The 25010-nt window shown below is 37.8% G+C and overlaps 1 protein-coding gene across 17 annotated transcripts in view; it reads left to right on the plus strand.

Moving 5' to 3' along the window:
• The window catches only part of SYBU (syntabulin), a 109701-nt gene that overhangs the window by 46187 nt on the left and 38504 nt on the right, over nt 1–25010 (plus strand). For all 17 annotated transcript variants that reach the window (XM_081069885.1, XM_081069874.1, XM_081069889.1 and 14 more), the window contains one exon: nt 18140–18337. In XM_081069885.1, the coding sequence (XP_080926011.1) occupies nt 18140–18337 (198 nt within the window). The remainder of the gene's footprint in view (nt 1–18139; nt 18338–25010) is intronic.

Raw genomic sequence — 25010 nt, forward strand, 5'->3', positions numbered from 1 at the left:
TCTCCTTGGGGTGCCTTGTAAACATGGCAGGTGGAACAAATTATGCGTATAGAACACTGGTTGTTTTATGGAAGACCCATGATTTCTCTGAGTTATTTCCATGTTTCTAATCTGCACACACAGATACATAGGCAAGTTTGTGACTTTAACACATACCAAATCAATACATTAAATGATCGGAATCCAAGATGCTTTGCCGTCTAATCCTGAGTCAGGGTGTTTACAGAAAGTATTTTGGTTTTTTGACAGTAGCTATGAAGAAATCCTTCTTTGAGTTTCAAGACCTAGAGGTAATCGTTGTTGCTGTTTGTGGGAAGAAAAATTAAAGCAAATTACAGCCTGACTAGTATTCTGCCATGGCATGACAATGCCTCAAGAAATCTGCCAGGCCTTGCCAAACAGAAATATTTCTGCTATGCTTTTGTCCAATGGAGGAAACTTGGCATGTGGCTAGAGTAAGCATTTGAACATAATGATTAGAATTGAGATGAACTGCTTAAAGTGAAGTGAGTTGCAATACAGAATTACAGTGTAATTGAATGACTGCCAACCTGCTGGGAAGGGGGAAAAAAACAAAGACTCTAAGACTTTACCATCATTTTAATGAGGATGGCACTGTTGCATAATCTATATTTCAAGTGCTTAGCTGCCTCAACTGCAGAAATAAGTACCGAATGAAATAGGTTACAAATGAAAAGTACATAGGCACTATTTTTTTGAAGATGTGGTAACTACAATTAGGAGGACTGGAGCAAACTTTTCTTGACATTTAATAATAATATAATAATAATACTTTGTGATAGAACTGGATTATGCCTGAAAGTAAATTTTGGCACTCAAAGTGAAAATCTTTTATGTTCTAAGATTCTCATCTTTATGACAATATTTCTCAATTTCAGAATATGGTGTTTATCTACTTTAGAATCCTCAGGAAAATGTGTTTGAAATGCAGATGCCTTGGCCCCACTGTAACCTATCATCTCTGAGTGGGTGAACCTACGAATCTGTATTTTACAGGTTTTCCAGGTGACTCTTATGCCTACTGAGGTCAGCCTCACTGCTTTGGGGTCTGTATATGTTTGGGGTCTTTGTATGAGAAACTCAAGTGGTATGCCTGAAGTGGCATCAAAGGTGAGCAAGGATGGAGATGATAGAGGTGATGGCCAGATAAGCTGTTTAAATCCACAGCATGGGACAAGGAAAATGCCTCTGCATTCTTTGGCAATTATAGCTTCTCACTCTTTATTTACAATTCCCATGTCATTAGTCTTAGCAATAATATTTGTTATATCTACATATGGATTTAACTTATGTTCAAATGGTAGAAAAGTAGAGGGGAGGAGAAAATATTTCCTTCATTTTCCTATATAATCCTCTCTGTCTCTGGTTTTACTATTTCTATTCATGCTCGTTATTCTTTTGTATTTTCTTTCTTTCATATTAGGATAATTTGGGGTACACTGAAAGTAGGTATACTGGGTACACCAGGAATGTACTCTGAACAGCCAGTGGGTACACTGAAAGAAATGAAAAACGAGAAACTGTGGCCAGGAAATAGCAGGACATTCAGCTTTTTTGCAAGTTTCCACAAAAATGTATTGTCCAATAAACATTTATTAAATACCTGCTAAGGATCAGGAATCGTGCTAAGGCTACAAAGATGAATAAACCAGTGATTAGAAAAATCCATTATTTTACAGCCTTACCCCTGGCACCAAAATAAATGGATAGCAAATCTTAGAATGTGATTCCTACGCGACTGTTTTTACTCACTTGTATTGTTTCCCTGTCCCTTTCACCCACACCTACTCCACACACACTCCTTCCTTGTAATTTGAGTTTGTTGTTCCATTTATCATCACAGTTACTTCTCACATTTCATAAGCCCAGAGATTCAAAGGAGTAACATTAATTAGTGTGGTGTAGTAGATAAACATGAGCCTTGGCATCAGCAAACCTGAGTTAAAAGCATGAAATGAGATTAGCAAGGCAGGCAGGGTCAGATCAGGAAAGGCGTTGTGTGCTGTGGTAAGAACCCGATCCATGACGTCAAGGATCCATAAGGAACCAGACCAGGAATGTAAAGAGTGAGGCTGCCTGGATAGATGACAATAGATGGGATTTTATTTTTTATTTTTTATTTTACTATTTTTTTTAATAGATGGGATTTTAGAACTGCACCGTGTGTTCCCCTTCTAACAGTATTCAGAATTTTAAAAACTTAGCTTTTTCATTTTGTGGGCCAAGTAGCATGCATAAATAACAGAATATAGCTCCTGGGTCACCATTGTGCAAGTCCTAAGGATCTTGCCCAGCCCTTGAAGGGTTTTCAGCAGGGAAGAGTTATGAGCAGATTTGTAATTCAGAAATAGCTTTCTGATGATGTGATAGAAAGTGGGTGGGAGGGGCAGGCAATGATGGTGAGGAGCCTACCTGGTTTGAAGACCATTGTGGCTGTCTAAGGGAAAACTGATAAAATGATACGTGTGAGGATGGGGGGGGGGTGAGAGCATATGGGCCTTCGTCACTAATTGCAAGTGGAAGGGACAGGAAAGGATTGTGTCTAAGTGTCCACTGGATGAGTACAGACAGAATAGCAGGACTGGGGAGAAGAAGAATGAGTCAGGTGGATGCGCTCAGATTAGGCTTTGTTGCATTTGAGATAAAGGTAAAGGTCTAGAGTGAAGAGAAGTCACAGATGTTGGTAACTAAAGTCAGGGGAATTGATTATACTATCTGAGGAGAGTCCATGGAGGAAAATGATTAGAGGACCAAGGCTAGAACTCTGAGATAAAGCAAGGGCAGTCAGAATAAAGAAACCAAGGCACCTGAGAACAAGCACTCAAAGAGGAAAGGGGAGAGCCAGGAATGACTATGATCCCCAAGGAAGACTTTCAAGAAGAAATAGCCAACAGGTTTGGCGGTCACAGCAGGATTAAGTAAGGTGTGCACTAAAAAGCACTCAGGGAGGACACCACTATGTTATCAGTGATCTTAGGTAGAAACAATCGCAGAAAAATTGGGGGATGAAATTCAAATTGCATAAGGCTGAGATGTGAATGGTTGGTGATAAATAGAACATAGACAGCTTTTTTAAAAAAAGCTCAGTGGGATAAGAAAGAGAAAGTAGAATAAAAACAAGTGTTGCATTCATCGTAAAGATAAGGTATTTATCAAATGACAGGTATTTTGATAAGGATTTTAGGCTGAAGGGAATACACAATGAAGAGAAAGAAGGAAACAAGAGAGAGAAAGAGAGAGAGATATTGAAAATAGTAGAGAAATGATAACTTTGTGATGAGACTGAGGGTAGACCAAAAAAAGACACATGTAAGGAAGAAAAGAAAGTCTGGAAATGAATACTGTTGGCCCTTGAACAACACAGGGGTTAGAGATACCAACCTTCATGCAGCTGAAAATCTGCATATAACTTTTAGCTTCCCAAAACCATAACTACAGTCATCCCTCAGTATCCACGGGGTATTGGTTCCAAGACCCCCGCAGATACCAAACTCCACCAATGCTCAAGTCCCTTATATAAAATGGCACAGAACAATGCATATAGTAAATCCTCTGCATATGCAGATTCCCAACCATGGATCCAAAATACTGCTTTTGATCCAAGGTTGGTTGAATCCATGGATGGGAATCCCAGGGATAATAGAGGGCCAACTGTATGTTGAAAAAAAGTCCACATATAAATGGACCCATGCAGTTCAAACCCATGTTAAGGTCAACTGTATAGGTAAGTGTATTTATAGGTGAGGGTAGGTAGCTGAGGGATGCATTTCAAAGTCTGGGTTAGGTGCCCCTCTTTATGCTTCCTCTATCGTATCACAAGACCTGGTTTGAAAATTTCTTTATTCTCTCTTAGTTACTTGATTCTCCAGTAGACTAAGCTACATGAAGGCAGGAACGATATAGTTCCCTGTACCATATCTGACACAGAGTTGCTTAATAAGTATTTGTTGGAATTTGGTAAAAGGCATAATTATGAGAACAGGACAAGTGGTATATTTTCCTTCATTTAATAAAATCTATTGAGGGTCAGCCCGGTGGCTCAGGTGGTTGGAGCGCCGTGCTTCTAACACGAAGGTCGCCAGTTCGATGCCCACATGGGCCAGTGAGCTGCGCTCTCTACAGCTAAGATTGTGAACAATGGCTTTCCCTGGAGCTGGGCTACCATGAGCAGCCGGAGGTTAGCGTGAGCTGCCTTGGGCTACTGTAAGCTGCCGTGGGCTACCGTGTGCTGCCATGAGCGGCCGGTAGCCATCATGAGTGGCCAGCAGCCTGGGAGAGCAGGCGTGAGCTGCTGTGAGTGCCTGATCCTACACAACTAGACTGAGAAACCATGGATTGAACTGGAGTGGGAAGGGGGGGAAGAGGCAGAAGAAGGGGGAAAAAATCCATTGAGAGCAGAATACTATCTTAATAACTGGGGAAATAAAACAACTAGAACCATACCCATTACTCACTTTAATAGGTTTGTTAAATGAAGGAAACCTTCCTGTCCTGAGGAGCTCCCCTGTCAGGCAATAAAAAATAATCTCCGTAATAGACCCATGCCCCCCGTGCTGTGGGTAGCTAGAAGAGACGTCTCTTGCCAAGAAAGTCAGAAACTGCTCCACTTGAGAGTTGGCACTCGCAAACCATAAGAAAAATCAGCAACCCAGTTTCAGAGTCAAGAAGGCATTTAGTACAAAGCCACATACCCACTTTTCCAGGACTCCAACTTGACACTAACCATGACCCCACCCTACACCCCAGGTGCTTTTCACTCTGAGAAATCACCAATCTCTTCCCACTGACCCCGGGGAGACTCAGTGAGCTTCAGGTGTGAAGTGGTTTTGCTGGCTCCTGGGCTCAGTTACTGGCTTGGCCATCTCTTGCTTTGGAGACACAATCCAGCTCCTCTGCCAGAACAGAGAAAGACTCCTGACCCAGCTGCTTCTCACACTGCTGCGTATCTATTGTCATATCCAGAGGCTCCGCTGCCTGAGTTACACTCCTCTGACTCCAGAAGGAGGCCAGTCATTTGGGGCCTACTGCTGTATCTTTTTGGGGACCCAAAACAAGCTCCCCAGTGCATACCAGTGCTCCTCAGGTGGGCTCGTCCAGCACTCACCCCCATCTGTAGAAACACATCCTTCAACTTCTCCCCTCAGTTGAATTTTCCTGGGGTTCCTCCTCTTTCCCGGCTGGCTCAGTCTTTTTTCTCTGTCCTTTGTGGTGGGTGCCCGTGCAGATAGGATTCGTTGTAGACACTTACCTAACCCTCAGAAATCTTGAGAACACATGGACCCTAACCTACCCTTTTATTTATTCTGCAGTGTTTCTGAGGATTATATGTTCTTTGATGCTTGTTGTTATATTTTTTTGAATTGAAAAGTAGTAGAAATGTGGAAACACATATGTGAGAGTGGAAGTCATCACATACACAGGATATATTTTGTTTGGCTTTTTGCCAAAGTGAGATTGCGCTACATTCATCTGTGATCCTTTCTGTTCATTTGTCAAACAAATACAGAGGGTGTCAAAAAAAAACATGGACACACATTGTAAGAAAGGAAAACACTATATTAAAATTGTAATACAATGAATGACGCTAACATTCCTTTGATTAACGCCATCTTTTAAGCGAATGTCATACCTACCATAACTCAATTCAACTTCGAAAAGTCATACATAGATAACAGCTCTTAAAATGTACACGTTTCTGTGGCTCCCCCAGTATTTATGGAACACGTATGGTGGGCAAGAAACTAATCGTAGGAGGTGAACTACAGCAATGATGCCAGGACTCCTGTCCAGGAATGTGTATTGCAGGCAGTAGTTGTATCTGTTATTACTTCCCAGTGCACGGAAGTCCCCTCGTCAATTGTAATGACAGCATGTGTTGCACTATACAAAAGGCTGTCATTTATCCAGCCATTCTTCTGTGAATGGGCATTTCGCCTGTGAGGCTAACCTTCAAAATTCAGAATTTTATTTTATGAATGTCACCGGAAATACACAGTTTATGAGCATGTTGCTTCTTTTTCTCTCTCCTTTCTTTCTGTGTTCCTTTCTAAAAAACAAAGTAAATGCCATGATACATGTATATTATCTAAAACAATTCATATTTTTTTCCAGATAGAAAAGCCCAAATATAGCAGTTACACAAACTGCATAATGAGCATTGTTTTTTCCTTAATGTGCTCCATTTTTATTCCTTAGTCCTTCTTGACCATTGCTATCTTCAGATTCTCAGTGTGAGACAAAATAGTAGGGAGAGGGGGAAATATTTACGTTGCTACAAGAGAGCCAACTGTAATTCAGGTGTCCTTAGAGTGGTTTGGAGTTTCCTTGTTATAAGGTTTCCAGGAGAGTAAGAGATAGCTTCTTGGTGTCTGTCTCTGTTTCTCTTTTTTCTTTCCTTCCTATCCTTCCAGTTCTTCTCCCTCCCTCTCCTCATCTCCCCCTCCCCCACCTTCCCCTATCAAGGAACCGTAAAAAAAAAAATTGAGTCTTTCAAAAGGCATTGCTTAGAAACTGCAAATAAACTCATATTGCTAAAGAGAGAGAAGGTCAGAAGTATTACTGACATGCTTATATTGGAAAGATCATAACCCTTCGAAAGGGCAAGAGAAATAAAAGCTTGCACCCGCCCCTTGCCGGGCTCACCTGTCTTCTGGCAATGATAGAGCCACCTTGTTTACTAGTTTTGGCATCAGCAACTCCCTCACCAAAACTCCTATATAGAGTCCTTACTCACACTACATTACATATTTGGACTAAGATATGTTCCCCTCCAAATTCCTTCTTCTCTGGCTGCCAACGCAAATCAAACAACTTGACTGATGCTTGATGGAAAAACCAAGTAGAGGCCCTTGTTTTTAGAGAGAGCAAGAGTTCTAGAAAGAAAAAGAGACTTGCCTCACTTCATCTCATTTCACTTCCTCCTTTACTGCCCAAGGCTACACCAGAATGACATTTATGGGAGCACTTGAGGCTCCAAAATAGCTCAGAAATCCCAAGAATGTTTATATGCGAAATGATTATTTTGTCTCCAAGAAACCAGGGAGACGTTCATTAAATAATTACTCCACTCTCCACTGTATTCTTGTCGATGTCGGTTGCATGTCTCAGTGGAGGTGCTTCATTTGAATTACTTTTACAAGCTCATTTCCATCAACATACACACGTGCTCCGGTATATGCATCTTTCAGAGAACTCCCTTCGACCCTCAACAGCTTGTAACTGATATCTTATTTCTCTGCTCCTCTTCACAGCAAAACTTCTCCAAAAGCCTGTCTCCATAATTTGCCCTTGTCAAGCACGTGAGTGACCACGTTGGCAAATCTAACATTCTCTCGTTTACCTTCATTTTGCTTGACTTCTCAGCAGCAGTCAACACAATTGAACAAGCCCTTAGCTTGGGAAAGATTTTCCTCCTTGACTCCTGTGGTCCCACCCCTCTGAGCTTCCCTCTTGCTTCTCAAGTCACTCCTAACTTACCTTTGTCCGTTCCACCCCCTCCCTATACCCACAATGTCACTGTGTTCCAGGTCTCAATCCTCAGCCCTTTTCTCTGTCTGCTCCCCCCAAGGGCTTGAATCTTTAAATCCTTCCCCTGTAGGATGGTAATGCTCCCTAACTTCTCCTCTGAGCATCAGGCTCACGTATCCAGCTGCCTACTTGCTATCTCCAGGCTTGTGGTTAATTAGTGCCGCGCATTTAACATATCAAAAGCAGAAGTCTTGATTTCACCCTCTTTCTACTCTTAAACCCATTTTTCTCCAACTCAGAAATGACCACCATGTTCCCTATTTAAACAAAGAATCTAGAAGACATTCTTGATCCCTTCCATTTTTTTATCATAAAGTAATGCTTTCAATTATTTTTCTAAAAGATATCCCAAATCCATCTACTTTTCCCAATTTTCAGTACTACTACCCTAGTCAAACCACTGTCATCTTTCATTACTACTATGGTGGAAGCCTCCACGGGGGTTTATTTGCTTCTGCATTTTCAGTCCCAAAGGGCACACAGCATAGAGATTAAGAAGGAGCCTCTGAAGTTCGCCTGTTTGGATTCCTGCTATGGTTCTACCACTTACTACTGACTGTGACCTCTCAGGAGGTGTAAATATTAGTGATAGTTTTGCACGCCCTCTGCAAAGCAGAATGATATTAGTGCCTACTCAAGGAGATATTGGATTGAGTTAATTAAGACTTGTGGTAAGTGTTTAAAACACACCTGGTAGTTAGCGGGGACCCAGTAAATATGAGCTGGATATATTATCACTAATACAGTCTGTTCTCCATAAACCAAATTGTTGTCATCTCCTGCTTAACACATGCTATGGCTTCCATTGCACTTAAGATACACTTAGGATTCTTGGCCCACAATCCTGAATGTGCTCAGGCTCCTACCTCCTTTCAGCCTCATCATCAGTCCTTCTCCACCTTTTAGCCTTCCTGGCCTCCATTCAATTTCCTCAATGTCCCAAACTCTTTGTTTACCTCTCTGCCTGGAGTTCTTCTCTTTGCCTTTTCTATAATGGGTTCCTTCTCATATTTTGGTCTCAGTTCAAATTACCTCTACAGTACCTTCCATGACAACCTATCTGATCAAGTACCTTCCCACCTCCCACCTAGCTAGTGTATGTAATATCACCCAATTTGTTTCATTAACTGTACATCGCAATCAAAATATCTTGTCTATGTTATTTTTTACTTGTTTTTTAATGGTCTCATCCCACCACCAGAATGTGAATTTCTTGAGAAAAAGGATGTTAGAGTCTTGATCATCAGTACATCCCTAATATCTAGAAGACTACCTGGAACACAATGGGAAATTAGTAATTATTTGTGGAAAGGATGGATGGATGGATGGATGGATGGATGGATGGATGGATGGATGGAAGGAAGGAAGGAAGGAAGGATGGATGGATGGATGGGATCGATAGGATCCTTATACTTCAACACTGGTGATTAGGTAGTATCCCACTATATACTATGGAAGCAAAATTAGTGTAGAGTCTTATAGACTTGTAAATTCTCACTCCAGAAGGATGCTAAAATTAGATGAAGGAATAGAAGTTCAAATTTTGCTATTGAAAACCTAGAATGCAAAATTATATAAATGGCAAGCATTATATAGTTACTGTGTTAAAGCAGGAATATTGGAAAACTGGAAACAACTAGAAAGAGTTCCTTGCCTCAAATTTTTGTGGTCTGCTTATTATGGGATGGCTCCTTTTTAACAGCTTCCTTTGTCTGTTTTTAATTTGAGCATTCCCAGAATTGCTGCTGTTTCCTCTCGGAACAAACATACGTAGAAAAATTGAGAAAACAGCTAGTTTGTAGTAGTTAGAAAAACAAGAACTTTATAGAATCAGACAAACTTGAGTTTGCATCTTGAGTCAGTTACTTAGCGGATGTAGGACTGAAATTCTTAACTTCTCTGAGCCTCTGTTTTCCCACTGATAAAATAAGATATTCTTAAATATATATGATAAAAATCAGTGTTCTTGCCACATGATAACTACTTAATAAATGTTACTTTCCTTACCTTACCTCTTTTCAGTGCATTTGAATGGTTCGTGGTATTTCACAGGGTTCAGACTGACAATGAGTTTAAGCTATGACATTTTATCTGTCTTGATCAGACTATCTTCAAAAATGTCAGTATCTAAAACAGTGAAAATAGTAACACCTATAGCAGTGTCTGGCACGTAGTAGCTACTCAATAAATATTTGTCAAATGGATGAATAAGTAGTCTGCAAATGCTTCTGTCATTCATGAGAATCAACTAAATTTCCATATAGTTTAAGTAATGTTTCCTTAAAATACAATGATTCTTTTCCTCCAAATTATGCAACTGAACATTGAACAGCATCAAACCATAACTGAATGTTTCAAGACATTATGGCACAGAACCACATTTTCTTCCACTTAATGTTATTTTTAAGTACGAGTATGTCTTCTGGAATTGTTTAGTTTAACAATGAGTTTTGAGATCTAAATTCAAAAATGAACCAAAAGTTTTAGAGATGTTTCTTGGATTTTAAAGAAATGTTTTATTTGTAATCTTTGGAACCTAGTGTTTTATTCTATATGTAATTAATTGGTGCAAGAAGAGTAAAGTGGGGACTTGGTCATCATAATTGCCACCAAATGTGTTCTATTGCACTGGTTGTTAGGCACTTTAGTTAAATATTAAGAAATTATATAACAAACACACACACTTTGGGCAATTCTAATATTTTAAATGTAGATTCAAATATAGATATAGATATATAAATATAGACATATATAGATATGGGAGGTATGATCACAAAATATGGTGCATGTTTAAATTTAAAAAATTATTATTACAGTAAAAGACACATTGCCATTAATCCCCCTCAAAATACCCCCCTCGCTTCCAACACACTTATCCCATCATTCTTGTCACTTTCTGAAGCAGTGCTGGAAGTCCTCTTTCGAGAATGTTTTTAGTTACGCTGTCATGGCTGCCTCCATGTCCTGAATCGATTCAAAATGTTTATCTTTCATGGTCATTTTGACTTTGGGGAAGAACCAGAAGTCACACAGTGCCAGATCTGCTGAATAAGGTGGATGAGGACATACAGCGTGTTTTTACTTGACAGAAATTGCCATACCAGAAGCGATGTGTAACACAGAGACTTTCTGTTGTGATCACAAAATACCGTGAATGTTCCTTCCGAGTGCCATCCAAAGGAAAAGCAGGGATCTTCAATATGGGAAGTGCTGCGTTGAACCTTAGTGACAGTGTGTGACAAGTTTCAACCTGTTCAGTGCAGTTAGTCAGGTGTGAGCTACGGTTGAAAGAAGGTGTGTTTTAAAGTGTGTGGTAAATCATCCTCCATCATGACAATGCTCTGTATCACACATCACTTCTGGTATATGGCAATTTCTGTCAAATAAAAACATTACAGTGTGTCCTCATCCACCTTATTCACTGGACCTGGCACCATGTGACTTCTGGCTCTTCCCCGAAAGTCAAAATGATTCAGGACATCAAGGCAGCCATGACAACACAACTAAAGACACTCACAAAAGAGGACTTCCAGAACTGCTTCAGAAAGTGGCAAGAATGATGGGATAAGTGTGTTCGAAAGGAGGGGGGTTATTTTTAGGGGGAATAATGGCAATGTGTCCTTTACTATAGTAATTATTTTTTAATTTAAACATTCACCATATTGTTTGATCACACTTCATATATACCGAGCATGCCCAAAAAATGTATACACATTTTAAGGTAGCATCTCTTATCTTGAAGATGTTATCTTAAAATGTATATACATTTTTTTGCACCCCCTGTATATAATATGTATAATATATATACTTATATTCAAACAAAACATATTTATTGCTTTCAAATTTCATTGGAAAAACATTGCGCAGTAATATGGAAAGGATAAATTTCCTAAAAATTAAAAAAAAAAGAGTTACCATCTAATCTCATACTACATTTTAAAATGAATTCCAAAAGGCCTTAATTTAAATGAAAAGTGAAGCTATAAAAATCTAGAATAAAGTATAGGTAAATATTTAGTTGATCTTGGGGTAAAAAGAGACATTCTAAACCTTAGAAGAAATCACAAAGGAAAATATTGTGATATTTGACAAATAGAAATAGGAAAACATTTGAAAATCAAAGATATTATAAAGTTAAAAGCAAGCAACAAACTGGACGAGAGATGACAGTGGGTTAATGCCTTTCATGCGCAAGGATTTCTTATAGCTCAATAAGAAATCCTTAACACTTTAACAGAAAGTTTGTGAAAGAACATGAGCAGTGCGTAGAATAAGTTAAAAGGGCCAATGAAAGACAATAAACCTCACTAATAATTAAATACATGCAAACTAAAGCATCAAAATATATTTTTCATTATTGGCAAAAATGCAAGCAAATAGTATTCAATACTGGCAAAAATTTAATAAGTGGGATATTCCCATACAATTATACTAGGAATGCCAGTTGTCCTAAATTTCTTGGAAGACTTGGTAATTCCACTTTTAGAGACACATTCTATGAGATAATAAAAAATTTGACCAAAGACTTATCAGTAAAAATATTATTAAAGCAATTTAATAATAGTGAGAAAGTTAGCAACAACCTAAAATATCCTACAAGAAGGAATTTATTTTTTAAAATGCTCTGTTTATATCTATTTTAAATAGTTACTCATTTAAATTAATGTTTTTGAGGTAGTAAATAAAATATTTTGAAACTCTGTAAAACATCTCAAAAGCAGAGGGAATATTGCAATGAACCCCAATATGCTGCCTATTCACTTTATCCAGATTAAGCAATAACAAGATATTATCCTATTATCTTTTTTCTTTTCTTTTTTTACTTTGTAGAAGTTTTTTAAAGCAAATCTTCAGACATCATGTCATTTCATGTCTACCTACATACCTCAGCATGTATTTCTTTAAAGAAAAATACACATTTTCTTACATAATCACAGTGTCGTTTTCATTGCTAATGCAATTACCCTAATTCCTTGGTCTGACAGAGAACATTGAAATAGCCACATTGTCTAAAAAGTGTGTGTTTGCTTCCTCATGGTATCATTTAACCCAGAGGCCATCCCAGTTTTTTTGTGAAGGACCAGATAGTAAATATTTTCTCCTTTGCTGGTGGGATGCCAGATGATCTCTGTCACAATTATTCAACTCTATCACTGTAGCTTGAAAACCACAATAGATGGTACGTAAAGGATTGGGCATGGCTTTGTTCCAATAACATTTTATTTACAAAAGCAGGCAGAGAACAGGTTTGGCCTGCAGGCTGTAATTTGCCAACTCCTAACTTAACTCATTACTCTGTTCTCCATATAGTTTATGAGGTGGACGTTAGCTTTAAGGATTGAATAGATTCAGGGGTAATTTTTTGTGGCAAGAATACTTCATGAGGAGTGCTGAGCTTCATATGGCATCCCACCAGAAGTTACCTATTGTCTGTTGTCTCACTGTTGATGGCGCTAAGTACTTAGTGAGTACAGGTGGGTAAGACCTGATCCCCGCACTGTAAACTCCCTACCAGCCTTTTGTCTAATGGTTTCATTGATTTTATTTGGTGCCGCAATCAGTTACTTCATTAGAAATAATTACAGAATAGTAACTTTCTGTTATTCCATCTACTTTCATCAACCAGAATGCTTCTGTAAGAAAGAACTTTCTAATATTAATGAGGGATTTCAATTATATTGAAATATAGTTTGTATAGGGACCGTTTTTACAACCAGACTATATGCTAAGTCTTCTTTCCTTTTACTTGTCACATTTCAATATAAAGAATTGGTCCACTGGCAATAGATGCCAGTGGGTTAGGATTCTTTTGGGTGAAAGGGGTCTTTTTCTCTCGCTTCAGTTTTGTTTTTTTGTATGATGACTATGAACTCACAGATTTTTTAGCTGTCCAATGGTTATCATCGGTAGCTTTTTTTTTATGTTTGTATTATTCTATCTTTGGCCAATGGGGATCCCTTTGAGTTGGCTCCTGTTACATAGTCTTTAGCTTCTTTTCTAACCTAACAAGTTCCATGGAGAAATTTTCAGTAAAAGAGTATGAAGCTGTCTATAATATATGTTGAAATTTTAACAAACAACAAGCAGGTCTACCATATGCATTTAAGAAAAGATCAATAAGACATATACCAAATTGTTACATTGGTTTTTCTGAATAATACAATTATAGGAAAATACTATCCCTTTATTTTTTCTTTACTGCTTTGTACTGTCCTGCACTCCAGATTTTCCACAATGAGAATTATTACTTTTATAAAAAATTAAGTCAAAATTTTAACAACCCCAACAGATTTCCTTTATTAGCAAGTTCCTTTAGTGCATTTAAAATAAGATTCAAATTATTTTAAAAGATACTAGACACACCTTTTCAGAACTGTAAGTGGAATAATTGTACAATTATTAACTATCTCTCATATTTTCAAAGATATTATAATGTAAAGAAAGAGGAAAATCAGATTTAAAAATTTAATTTTTTAACAACCTCTAGGCTACAAAATTATAATAGATGCCTCTTTTTCCTATCTGTCTTTATAGACCTTAAAATATGTTTTCCTTAATAACAATTTGGAAACCAGTTAGTAGGTATATTTCTTATAGCACTTTAGTTAGGCCTCAACTTCTAGAAGTTCCTGGATCTGTGAGTATTCTTTCTACTGTCCTTAATCCTGCAAATTGACAGATTCAAAACAAATTAAAAAGAAGAAAAACAACAAAAGAAACTGTTCCTTACTATAAATAATTTACTACATGTAAATTAGTTTCCTTTACTGTAGGGGGTGATCATTTAGATGCAGCCTTAATGAGGGTCACTTTTACCTCAGTTCCACTAGGGGCGATCCTGGGCCCATGCAAGTGGGATTTAAAATTGTTTGTCCAGAAAAAAATGATCCTGTATTTTCAAATGGATCGCACACTGGGTAAAACATAGAACATGGTCCTGTTGGGTGTGTGTGTGTGTGTGTGTGTGTGTGTGTGTGTGTGTGTGTGTGTTTAATTAAGTTGTACTTAGGATAAATAATGGAGAAAGAAGTGTGAAAACTCACCTATGTAAGAGCTAGGGTGTGTGCGTGAGTGTGCGCATGTGTTTTGAAAGAAAAACTCTTTTTTTCTCCCATAGACTGACAGTCTTGTACACCCTCTCCCTAAAGCCATGGAACAAAGTTTCCCTTATGCCAAAACCAGGCTGAAATGGTCTTACTTTTCTCAGATGTTCTTCTGTAAATTTGAAACATCCCAAAGTTTTTGGGAATGTCATTCAGAATTTCTGCAATTTCCTACCCAGAACGTTTCCTCATGGTGTCATGTTAACAAATTTAGTCATTGATAATTTCCTTATACTAACATGACTAATAAAAGCTATAATTATAAATATTGTGTTTATAAATCTGTGGATCCACAAGACAAATTCTGGAGTCAAGGTAGCAGCAGGAAACAGAAGGCACGCTCAAAGGATTTAACTGAAGAGGGTTTAAGAAATAAATCTGTTTAATATGTGCTTGATCTAAGTGTAGTTTAGACAGGAACAACCAAAGAACATTAACTTGTCTTCACTATTCTCAGAATCTTGGAGTAAATGTGAACGAAGAATATTTTACGTAGAATTTTGGAAAGAAGTATTTATCTTCATCTAGACTGGTAGTCTGCTTCCAACTGTGACCATGAAGTTCAAAATGAGAAGGAAGAAGAAGAGGAGGGATGGGAGAAAGGGGAGAAAGGGGAGAAAGGGCCATAAACAAGACTTGTTGAAAAATAACCACTTCTTCAGTGCTGCACAGAGGAAATACCTCAGGTGCCACAGGTGACCAGATGACTCTGGTGTATGAAGCTCTGTTGCCTTTGCTTCAGTCTTGCTTTGCATAATTTGAAGTGTGTGCTCTCTGTAGTAGGAAAACTGGTGGCCCCACCCTTTCCATAACTCAATGCCTTTGTTTGTGTTGGACCCCATAGACAAAATAGGCAAATGTCCCAGGCTTCTCTGATAACTCACAGATTTTCTTGGATATAGATTTGCCTTAATAGGCTTGGCAGTTTACAGGAACTGTGTGTTGTAAGTGATATTTATCCTACTTCTTTTGGCTTATTTATGAGCTCCATCAGTGTGGGGACTGGGTATAATGCTTCTGGGCTGTTTCAGTGCCAAGGCTTGATACCTATTTGTTTAACTAATGAAAGACCATTTTTTATATTCGTATTGTTTCCCCCTCAATATGAAGCACAATGCTAGACAGTTAAGAGATGTTGGTGAACACAAGTGTATGCAGTGATTCAAATGCTGTATGAGGTAACTAAAGTTAAAAATTTATTTCAGTATTCATCTTCTCAGTCTTGCCCCTGGAGATACTGGCTGTAAATATTGATGACAGGTGAGACACACACTCCAGATGAAAAATTGCTACTGCCTTTCCTAAACTGCTACTGGTACCACTCTAAATAATTTCAATTCCCAATTTTTAATAAGACCCTGGCACTTTAATCCTTGAAATTACTAGTACTGAAGGCATGGCATGTACATATTTTTTCTTATTTAACTCTAGCAACATGATAACAAAAGAACCAAACAGAACACATTGCTTTCTATTTATTTAAAGTATAATTTTGGCAGTGTTTCACAATACTGGAAATTGTTTAATGTTGTCTCTTTGAGAAACATTATGTTTTAGGGTAGAGAATCCGAAGCATGGATTTTTATTTATTTGGGTCATCTCCTCAAAAGAAGCACTTGATGGAACTGACTCATTAGGAAATAATTTTAAAGGCAATAGGTAATTTTGAATGGTTAGACCTTATTTCTTTGGGTTTATCTGCTTTGGGATAGGAATCAAGAAAGAGAGGCTCTTCTGAGGCAGTGTCAGACCTGTTAAGCCTTGACAAAGTGGTGGAATCTGCCTGAGTAATTAGCAGCTTTGCACCTTCAGAGAGGATCTTGGATTTCTTTGGGGTTGAAGCATGGGACATGCAAATGTAACAGAAAGGCAGGGACAATAGAAGTAGTGGCCCAGAAGTGTTCTCATCACTCCGTAATTTAGGGCCAGTGTCTTCAGGAGTTCAGGAAGAATACTGCACATTTTAAAGAGCAGCAAAGAGCGCAGGCGTGAACAATGCACTAAATACCTTTCATTTTCAGAAATGGACTCTTTAAGTCCTCGTTTAAGACTGTTGAAGTCCTATGTATATTAATACCATTTCCCGAAAATAAGACCTAGCTGGACAATTAGCTCTAATGCGTCTTTTGGAGCAAAAATTAATTCTTATTTTCGGGGAAACACAGTATGTCCAAAAGTCAAAAAAGAATATTAGGAGAAATAAATCATTTTACCATTGCCAAGTTCACTTTGTTCTGGGAAGTGGGATATTTCATAATAAAAATTGAAGTAAAGGCCAAAAATGAAGCAACAGCAATTCTTTTTTTAGATGGATTCTACTCATCTTAATTCAGGGAATCAGTATGTTTTATTCAGGCCTAGTTCTATTTCTATCTTTAGTCAAGCTATGGAGTTTGAAGATAGCCTTTCATAGATGGCAAATTATTTCAGTTCCTTTAATATTCATAAAAATATAATAGTTCTAAAAGTTTTTGTACTAAATGTCTATTCATTTCTTGTCTAATTAGTTACTGGCATCAAAATATTTTTGTATAACAAGGAAATACTTAGTAATGAAAATTACCTCTAATTGATCAGTTTGAGTAGACATACTTTTAAGTAATACTGATTTGCATTCAATTCCCATACAATATTCATCAAAGTATAAATGAATTAACCAACTATCATAAATATTTAATAAATATGGAAAGCACTTATATGAGTAACGGTGCGACTTTTCCATTTTTCCATTTTCTTAATAAGCATCTACACAGTTCACTTTATGTCTTGCACATTAATTTATACTAATGATGGTAATAATCTATAACTTAAAAATTAAGGGAATGTTTCTAATTTGAGTATCATTTTCATTTTATCAGTTTATTCCAGACAACAATATATCTGATTTGATATATTTTTGTTTGGGTGTGTATGATAATAAAACAAGATCATTTCTTTCTGATTCCTTGAACTCCTAAAGTCAGATCTCTTCTATCACCCTGTTAACCCAGTGATGGGCCAAGTGACCAAACACTGGGTATGGTCAATAATACTCAAGTAACTTTTTTCCCTAACACAAACAACGCTGAAATGTTCCCACTAATGATCCTGAGTTGCTGTGGTGAACTTCCTATTACTAACCCCATCCAAAATCTATGGACAGTTATGACCCAAAAGTTGACTACCAGAAGTGTTAAAACAGACAAGCCTTTAGGTTTTGACAACATGAATGTTACAGAAATATTTTTGACCCAAAAAACTTGTAAGGTGTTGCCTTAAAATATGTTTTCTGATTGTTGGTATTTTCTTTATTAAAATGGTATTTATTTGTTAACATGATTGACCAGATATGGAAAATAAAAGAAGAGTCATTCACAGTCGTTAACTTGGGGCTTCATAAGCAGGGTACATGTGTGTGAGCACACATATGCATAGCTTCCTGCACGCTTCTCTTGGCCATCATTGATTTCCTCCTCCTCATTAAACACTTATTGATTCCTGTCTTCCAGATGACACAGGCTGTCCTAGTAGCCAGTCAGTATCTCCTGTGAAGACGCCCTCAGATTCTGGAAACAGTCCTGTTGGCTTTCGCCCTGGGAGTGATGAAGACTTTCCTAGAAAGAAAGGCACAATTGGAATGGTTGGTGAGGGAAGCATCCAGTCAGCTCGATATAAGAAGGAACCAAAGGCAGGCTTTGTAAAGCCAGGTAAATGCATTATATTCATGTTTTTATCAGAGTAATATGATGGGAGTCATTTCACATTTGAAATGAAGCAGCTGTATAGCGAGACAGGGAACACTATTGTACCCAGTACCCAGAAACATCTTTTTTTTTTTTTTAAGGACATGGGGGCAAAAAGTAGAATATTTTCTGTACTGGTTGTTAACAATTGAGTAAGTATAGTGACATGCGTGCATTATAAAGACATAGAAAAAGGAGCAACGCTTAAAAATGTAGACTGGATTGTCTAACAGATATTTAAATTCTATCACAAATTCTAGCATAAATTTTACATTAGGAAATCACTTAGTACCATCTAAAGTGCTCACAAATTATGAAAAGAGCAAATTATATTAGTGCAAATCTATAGGACTAGGCATACTTGCTAACCTAGTTATTTTGTTTGTTTTTAAAGATTGAAACATGAATATGACATCGTATGTATATATACTATAAATGTTCAATAATTATAAAATATTAAAAGCTATGAGATGAAACGAAGATCATTATTGCAGTGGAGGAGATGCCATGAATATGAACATCAGTGAAGGTCAATTCTCAGAATTTGCAATATATAAATAAATACTTTGTATCTCAGAAATATATGCAGTAATGGGCAAATAGAGTTTTACTAATACTAAAGTTATAACCTTAACATAAAAAGACATGAGCACAGGCATTGTGAGACAACCTCTATATTACATGATTTTCTTTAACATCCATAGTTATACTATACATATTTATGAGTAAAAAGACAGAGTAATGGCTGGCATGTATTCTCATTCCTTACATTTGTCTTCTAATTTTTGTTTGGCGGTGACATTATTGGTCAAGGAGCTTCAGACAGCTTTATTTTGATGGAGCCAAAGCTTGGTCCTATGCCTTTTCCATTGGAAGATCCTGCATTCTGTTCCATCTCTGTCCACTTTTGTTCTTCCTGAATAATTGATGTACACAGCATATCCTAATGGATTATTCTTCATGTTGCTTTTAGTCAACCAAAGAGAATGTCATGTAGTCTCAGAGCAAAACTTAAACTGTGGGAAAGAGAAATCCCTTCTTTCCTAGGCGCCTGATAAATGTTGGTGATGATGAATTTGTTAATAGTCCTGAGCTTTGGAATCATATGAAAAAGAAAGGAATGATACACAGTGGGGAAGACAGCATGTGAAAAAGAAAGGAGGATATTGTAAAAAGGATGCTGGGTCCCTTCAATACTTAAGACAGAGACAATGAGGTAAACAGCGTCATGTAATTATTGACAAGAAATAAAACCATTGCTTTGTATACTGCATAGGAGGAAAAATAATGTCCCTTCTATCCCTCTAAGTGCTTCTGGCTAGTCTAATAATCAAATTGACATGAGACAGATTAACAGGAGAAAATGACCAAATTTATCACATATGCACAAATGTGGGTTCACTAAGAATATAGGATCCCTGTACAAATGGGGGCAGTTGAGGCTTGTATTATATGCCCTTCTGGACTAAGGAGAGAGAGGCAGGGGTCTGGGACTTCAAAGGGAAAGTAGGCAATTCGCAGGTAGATGAGAAAGAGCAAACATTTGGTTAACAAATTCTTGCTGGGCCACCCAGAAACCAGGAAACACAGAGGGGACTCAAACAAACACACTTCGCAGGTTCCTCCCAGTCTGTCACATTCAGTTTCTTACATTAAGATGTTAGCTCCCTTCCTTTAAGCAGGGTTTTCTATCTGAATTCCTTTAGACCGATAAAGGGGAGGTAAGCGTCTTTTCTTGAGTCTTTCATTTCTTAAAAATAACCAGCTTAAAATAATCACTATCCCAAAAGGCGTATTTGGGGGTGGCAAAGCTCTGCTTCCCTTTAGTATCCAGGGACAAGAACTGCTTCCCTCACATCCCAAGTCAATTGTCCTTTATAAAAAACTGAGATATAATTTACATACCGAAACATGCATACTTTCAAAGTGTTTTTAGTATATTCAATGGTTTTTAATATATTCAAAAGATTCTGCAAATGTCACCACTGTCTAATTCCAGAACATTTTTATCACCCCCAAAAAGAAACCCCATACCCATTAGCATTCACTGCACTCTCCCTTTTTATGTAGTCCCTGCAGCCACTAAGCTACTCTCTGTCTCTATGGATCTGCCTATTCTGGACACCTCCTATAAATGGAGTCATACAATATGCAGTCTTTTGTGTTTGGCTTCTTTCACTTAGCATAATGATTTCAAGGTTCCTCAACGTAGCATGTATTAGCATTTCATTCTTTTTTATCACTCAGTAATATCCCATTGTATTGATATATCACATTTTTAAGTAGACTTTTTTTTGGTTTTTTGGTTTTTGGATTTTTTAAACAGTTTTAGGTTACAGGAAAACTGAGCGGTGAATACAGAGTTCCCATGTACCCTCTCACCACTGCTACTTCCAGCTTCCCCTGTTCTTAACATCTTGCCTTGGTTTGGTGATATACCACATTTTGTTTATCCATTCACAGTTGATGGGCATTTGGGTTGTTTCTACGTTGGGGCTATTATGTATAATGGCGTGTGAACTTTCACGTGCGGGATTTTGTGTGAACATGCTTTCAGTTCTCTTGGGTATATATCTAGGAATGAAATTGCTGAGTCGTATGGTAACTCTATGTTTAACTCTTTGAGGAACTGCCAAACTGTTTTCCAAAATGGCTGTACCATCTTACATACCCACCAGCAATGTATGAGGGTTCGGATTTCTCCACATTCATCCTTGTTAACGGTTGTTATTGTTTATCTTTTGGATTGTAGCCATTCTAGAGAGTATGAAGTGGTATTTCATTGTGCTTTTGATTTACATTTCCCTAATGACTAGTGATGATGAGTGTCTTCATGTGCTCATTGGCCATTTATATATTTTCTTTAGAGAAACGTTCTCAATTTTCTTTTAACCTAGGAGTAATAACCAATAGAAGGCGCTTCTCTAGAGCATGAGATATAAGTTTAAGAGTAGGATCCCTGTACTCCTAGCACACAGGGTCAGTATATATCGAGGGCTCAGTCAACACTTGTTGACCTCAACAGCAAAGGTAGACTATGGGATTGAGAGGATAAAATGGTGCTGGAAAGAAAGTCAGTTTCATGGATTACAAAGAAAAACGGATTTCATTGTGAAGGTATTGTATGATTTTACGCAACCTGAAATTATTTCATTTTTATTATCCACCCCCCTGCCTCATTCCAAAACCATTATACAGTGGTGACAACAAAAGAAAACAGTGAAACAAGAGACAAGTGTGGTACTGAAAGAGCTAACTAAATTTAAAGGGGAGTTAAGATTATCATTGTCCTTCCTTGTTTCAAGAATCGTAATGAGAATAATTATGTTAACGTAAGACTTAAAACTTTATGTGTATGCACAGAATTCACACCTAGCCCATCCCTGATCCTACAGAAGGTACTCACTTGCTAAAGATCAGCCTCTTGTCTTGCTGAGAATGTTTAAGTCCTTAGGTCTTCCTTCTTTCCTTCCTTCCTCCTTCCCTTTTTTCCTTTTTTTGTCTGCTTTTTCTTCACGAAGGAAAAAGGGAAGGAGGAAGGAAGGAAAGAAGGAAGAAAGAAAGAACAGTTGTTTTGATTCTTGAACAGCTGTTTTGATTCTTGGATCCTTTAAGAATCATGAAGGCCATGGACCCATATTCCACAAAAATCCCCTATGCACAACATATTATGTACTGTTTCTGAGGTTCCATGGGTCTCCTTTAGCAGGATCATGAATCCTGGTTTAATGACCCTTGCCCCTAGGCAGAGCCTGAAACACCACTTTTGTCAACTGCTTCTGATAGACATACATATCACCTAAGCGGTTCTTACCTCGCCATCTTTTTATGTATTTGCACTTAACCAAGGTCAAAGGGATCCCTCAAGTTTATTTCTTAGTTGCCTAAAATTCCTAATGTCATCATTGAAAACGTTGCTCGAGCTTTTGAATGGGACTCAATTCTGTGCAGTAAGCTCTTTGTAGTTAGAAAAATCTGCACCGTGACCTATAGCTCTCTGACCTTTCAGCAGAACAAACCTGTCAGTCTCATAAATATGAAGAGAGGAAATCCTGGAAATGAGTCCCTTGGATGGCTCCAAAATTTATGGAATGCAGAGACATAACCCGTTAAACCACAAGAAGACACTGCTGTCGGTTTAAAATGTTCCAACTTCTCCATAGCCCCAAGTGGCCATCTCTCCTCAGCCCAAACTGATCTTCAGCTCCTAGTGCACGCTCTACTTTTTTTTTTTTTAATAAATTGACTCATTAGAACCAATACCACTGTATTAAAATAGCAGGCAATTAGTGTCCCTGAGACAGATGCTCGGGGGCCCTTGAACATTAAATAATCTAAGCCCATTTAATTTTAGGTCCTTTGTTCTAGATTCTGGAAACCTATTCACCTCAGAAAGGAGTTATTGAAATACCCCTTTGGTCATATGCTAATAATGTTGACTGAGCATCTGATACAGAAGGAGAAGGGAAATATGTCACAGGCTGCCAGGAAGGGCTTGGAAAGGTGAGCTAGGCAAGCCTGGCCCTTTCCAACAGGGCACTGTGGCACGCGCAGCATGAAAGCCCTTCCTTTCTCCAGGCAGGACTCTTTCTGGAACTTCTTAGAGGCAGTGAGCCTTCTGTCATGTTGGCTTCTGTCATTTAATGCCCATACACAATTAATGAAAAATTGCCACCGAAGAGCAAAAAGAAAACATCCCTACAGTCCTGTTGGATAATGGCTTTACGTTTTCATCTTTTCCTTTTATCTACAGTCAGTTCAGCAAACATTGAAACTGAATCCCCAGACCCTAATGTGGTGCCAGTCATAAATTGGCAGTCCAATAAATACTTAACAGAGAAATAAGCTGTACACTTTGTGCAAGAAATTGTGTTTAATATTGGGGGCAGCATTGGCCAGATGTGGCAAAGATTGCCTCAATGTCACCCTGCTCTTCGAGAGCTTATCTTTTAAGGGAGAATACTGTATGGTAAATCTGGCCTACAGTACAGATCAAAAGGAAAGCAATGCAGGTATTCCAACTAGGAACTTTTTGAGGGATCTGCTCGGAACCTTCCTTCTCCCAGTTGCTCCTCCTATATTTATTTTGTAGTCAGTTTTCCTGATGAGGTTGGTTGCGTTTTTGGTTTTTTGTTTTTTGTTTTCCCAGCAAGGAAAGGCCTCGTGGGATTACTGTTAGTACATCAAATGACATTTCTGGACCTCCTTTCATGTTTGATTTACTACTTGGGGAATAAGAGACCCAGTGTCATTGTTTTACAAATACAAGTACTAAATCCTTTCTCCACAAGGCTTGTTGGAGAACTGAGGAAACAATTATACAATTTAATAATTAGAAAATGTGAAAGAAAAAAAAACAAACACCTACGATTAGAAGACAGGTTAAAAGCAAATGGTTGGGGTCAGAATCATTTCAAAGAAATCCACATTTAGAAACTGAAATGTTGAAATCTGCATTTGAAAGATGTCACCTCATTCCATCAGCATTCAAACTAAGTTAGTATTCCCTGTCATCAGATACCACCCAAGCTATTGAAATTGGAGACCTGGCCAGATGAACTATAATAACCTCACAACAATAACAGAGGATTGGTTACTTAAAAAAAAAAAAAAATTCCCACATTCACAGGCATTTGCTAGAAAACCCAGAAGGCACCAACTAGGTTAGTGACTAATCAACACTGGTTCTTTAATAGATAGAGGTTCTCTGCACACAGCCGGTCGCCTACAGATGTTCCTGTGCTTATCACAAGCATCGCTTTCACTTCAAAGTTCTGTGAAAGGAGAGCTACACAACTTAACCTGGGGAAGCCATTCTTATAATAACTTGAGCTACCTAGAGGAGAGTTAAAAGATTAGATTTAACACAGCTTCTCCCCAGATTACCTAACTTGTCCTATCTTGGGGAAAAAAGTGTGTGGGGGGGTGGGATGGAGGCGGGGACACTTTCTAACAACTGGACTCTGAATGAAGTCTAGCATACCAGATTCAAATCTTTGTACCGCCACTTTATAACTGTGTGCTCTTCAGCTACTTGTTTTCGTCTTGAAAGTTTGTGGTTAACATCTGTAAAATGGGTTCTTGTGAAGATTAAATAGACTAGTGAATGTAAAGGGCCTAACGTTGGACCTGGCACAAAGTAATTCCTCAGTAAATGTTTATAATGGTCATTTGTAACTCTTAAAATAGATATGTCACAAACTCCATGCACTATATTTATAAGAAGATCCTTAAAACTCTCACACAGAACTTAGGTTTATTTGTAACAAAATTCTATAATAGCATGTCATGTTATCCTGGTTTCTATAGAACAGGAATGTTTGCTCTAGGACACTCACCAGAGTACAGATTGACAGCTGATGGCTTCACAGTGAGGAAAGAGATGGGAAAATACAAAAGAGCTGACAAAAAACCATTAAAAAGTATATGTATTTAAATGCTTTGTAGTACTTAGTGCAATAATTAATGTTCTAGAAACAGATTGAGTCATTGTTATGGGGGAGTTGGCAGAAAATGATGTGTATGAGAGCAGAAAAATGTCTTAAGCGTTTTAGAAATATTTCCATAGAGTGGAAAAAAATTAAAATTGTAGTGCCAAAAGAGAAGATTTTAGTTATATGGAAACTTTTTGCATTCT

The sequence above is a fragment of the Rhinolophus hipposideros genome (assembly GCF_964194185.1).
Source record: "Rhinolophus hipposideros genome assembly, chromosome: 13".
In the NCBI taxonomy this organism is placed as follows: Eukaryota; Metazoa; Chordata; class Mammalia; order Chiroptera; family Rhinolophidae; genus Rhinolophus; species Rhinolophus hipposideros.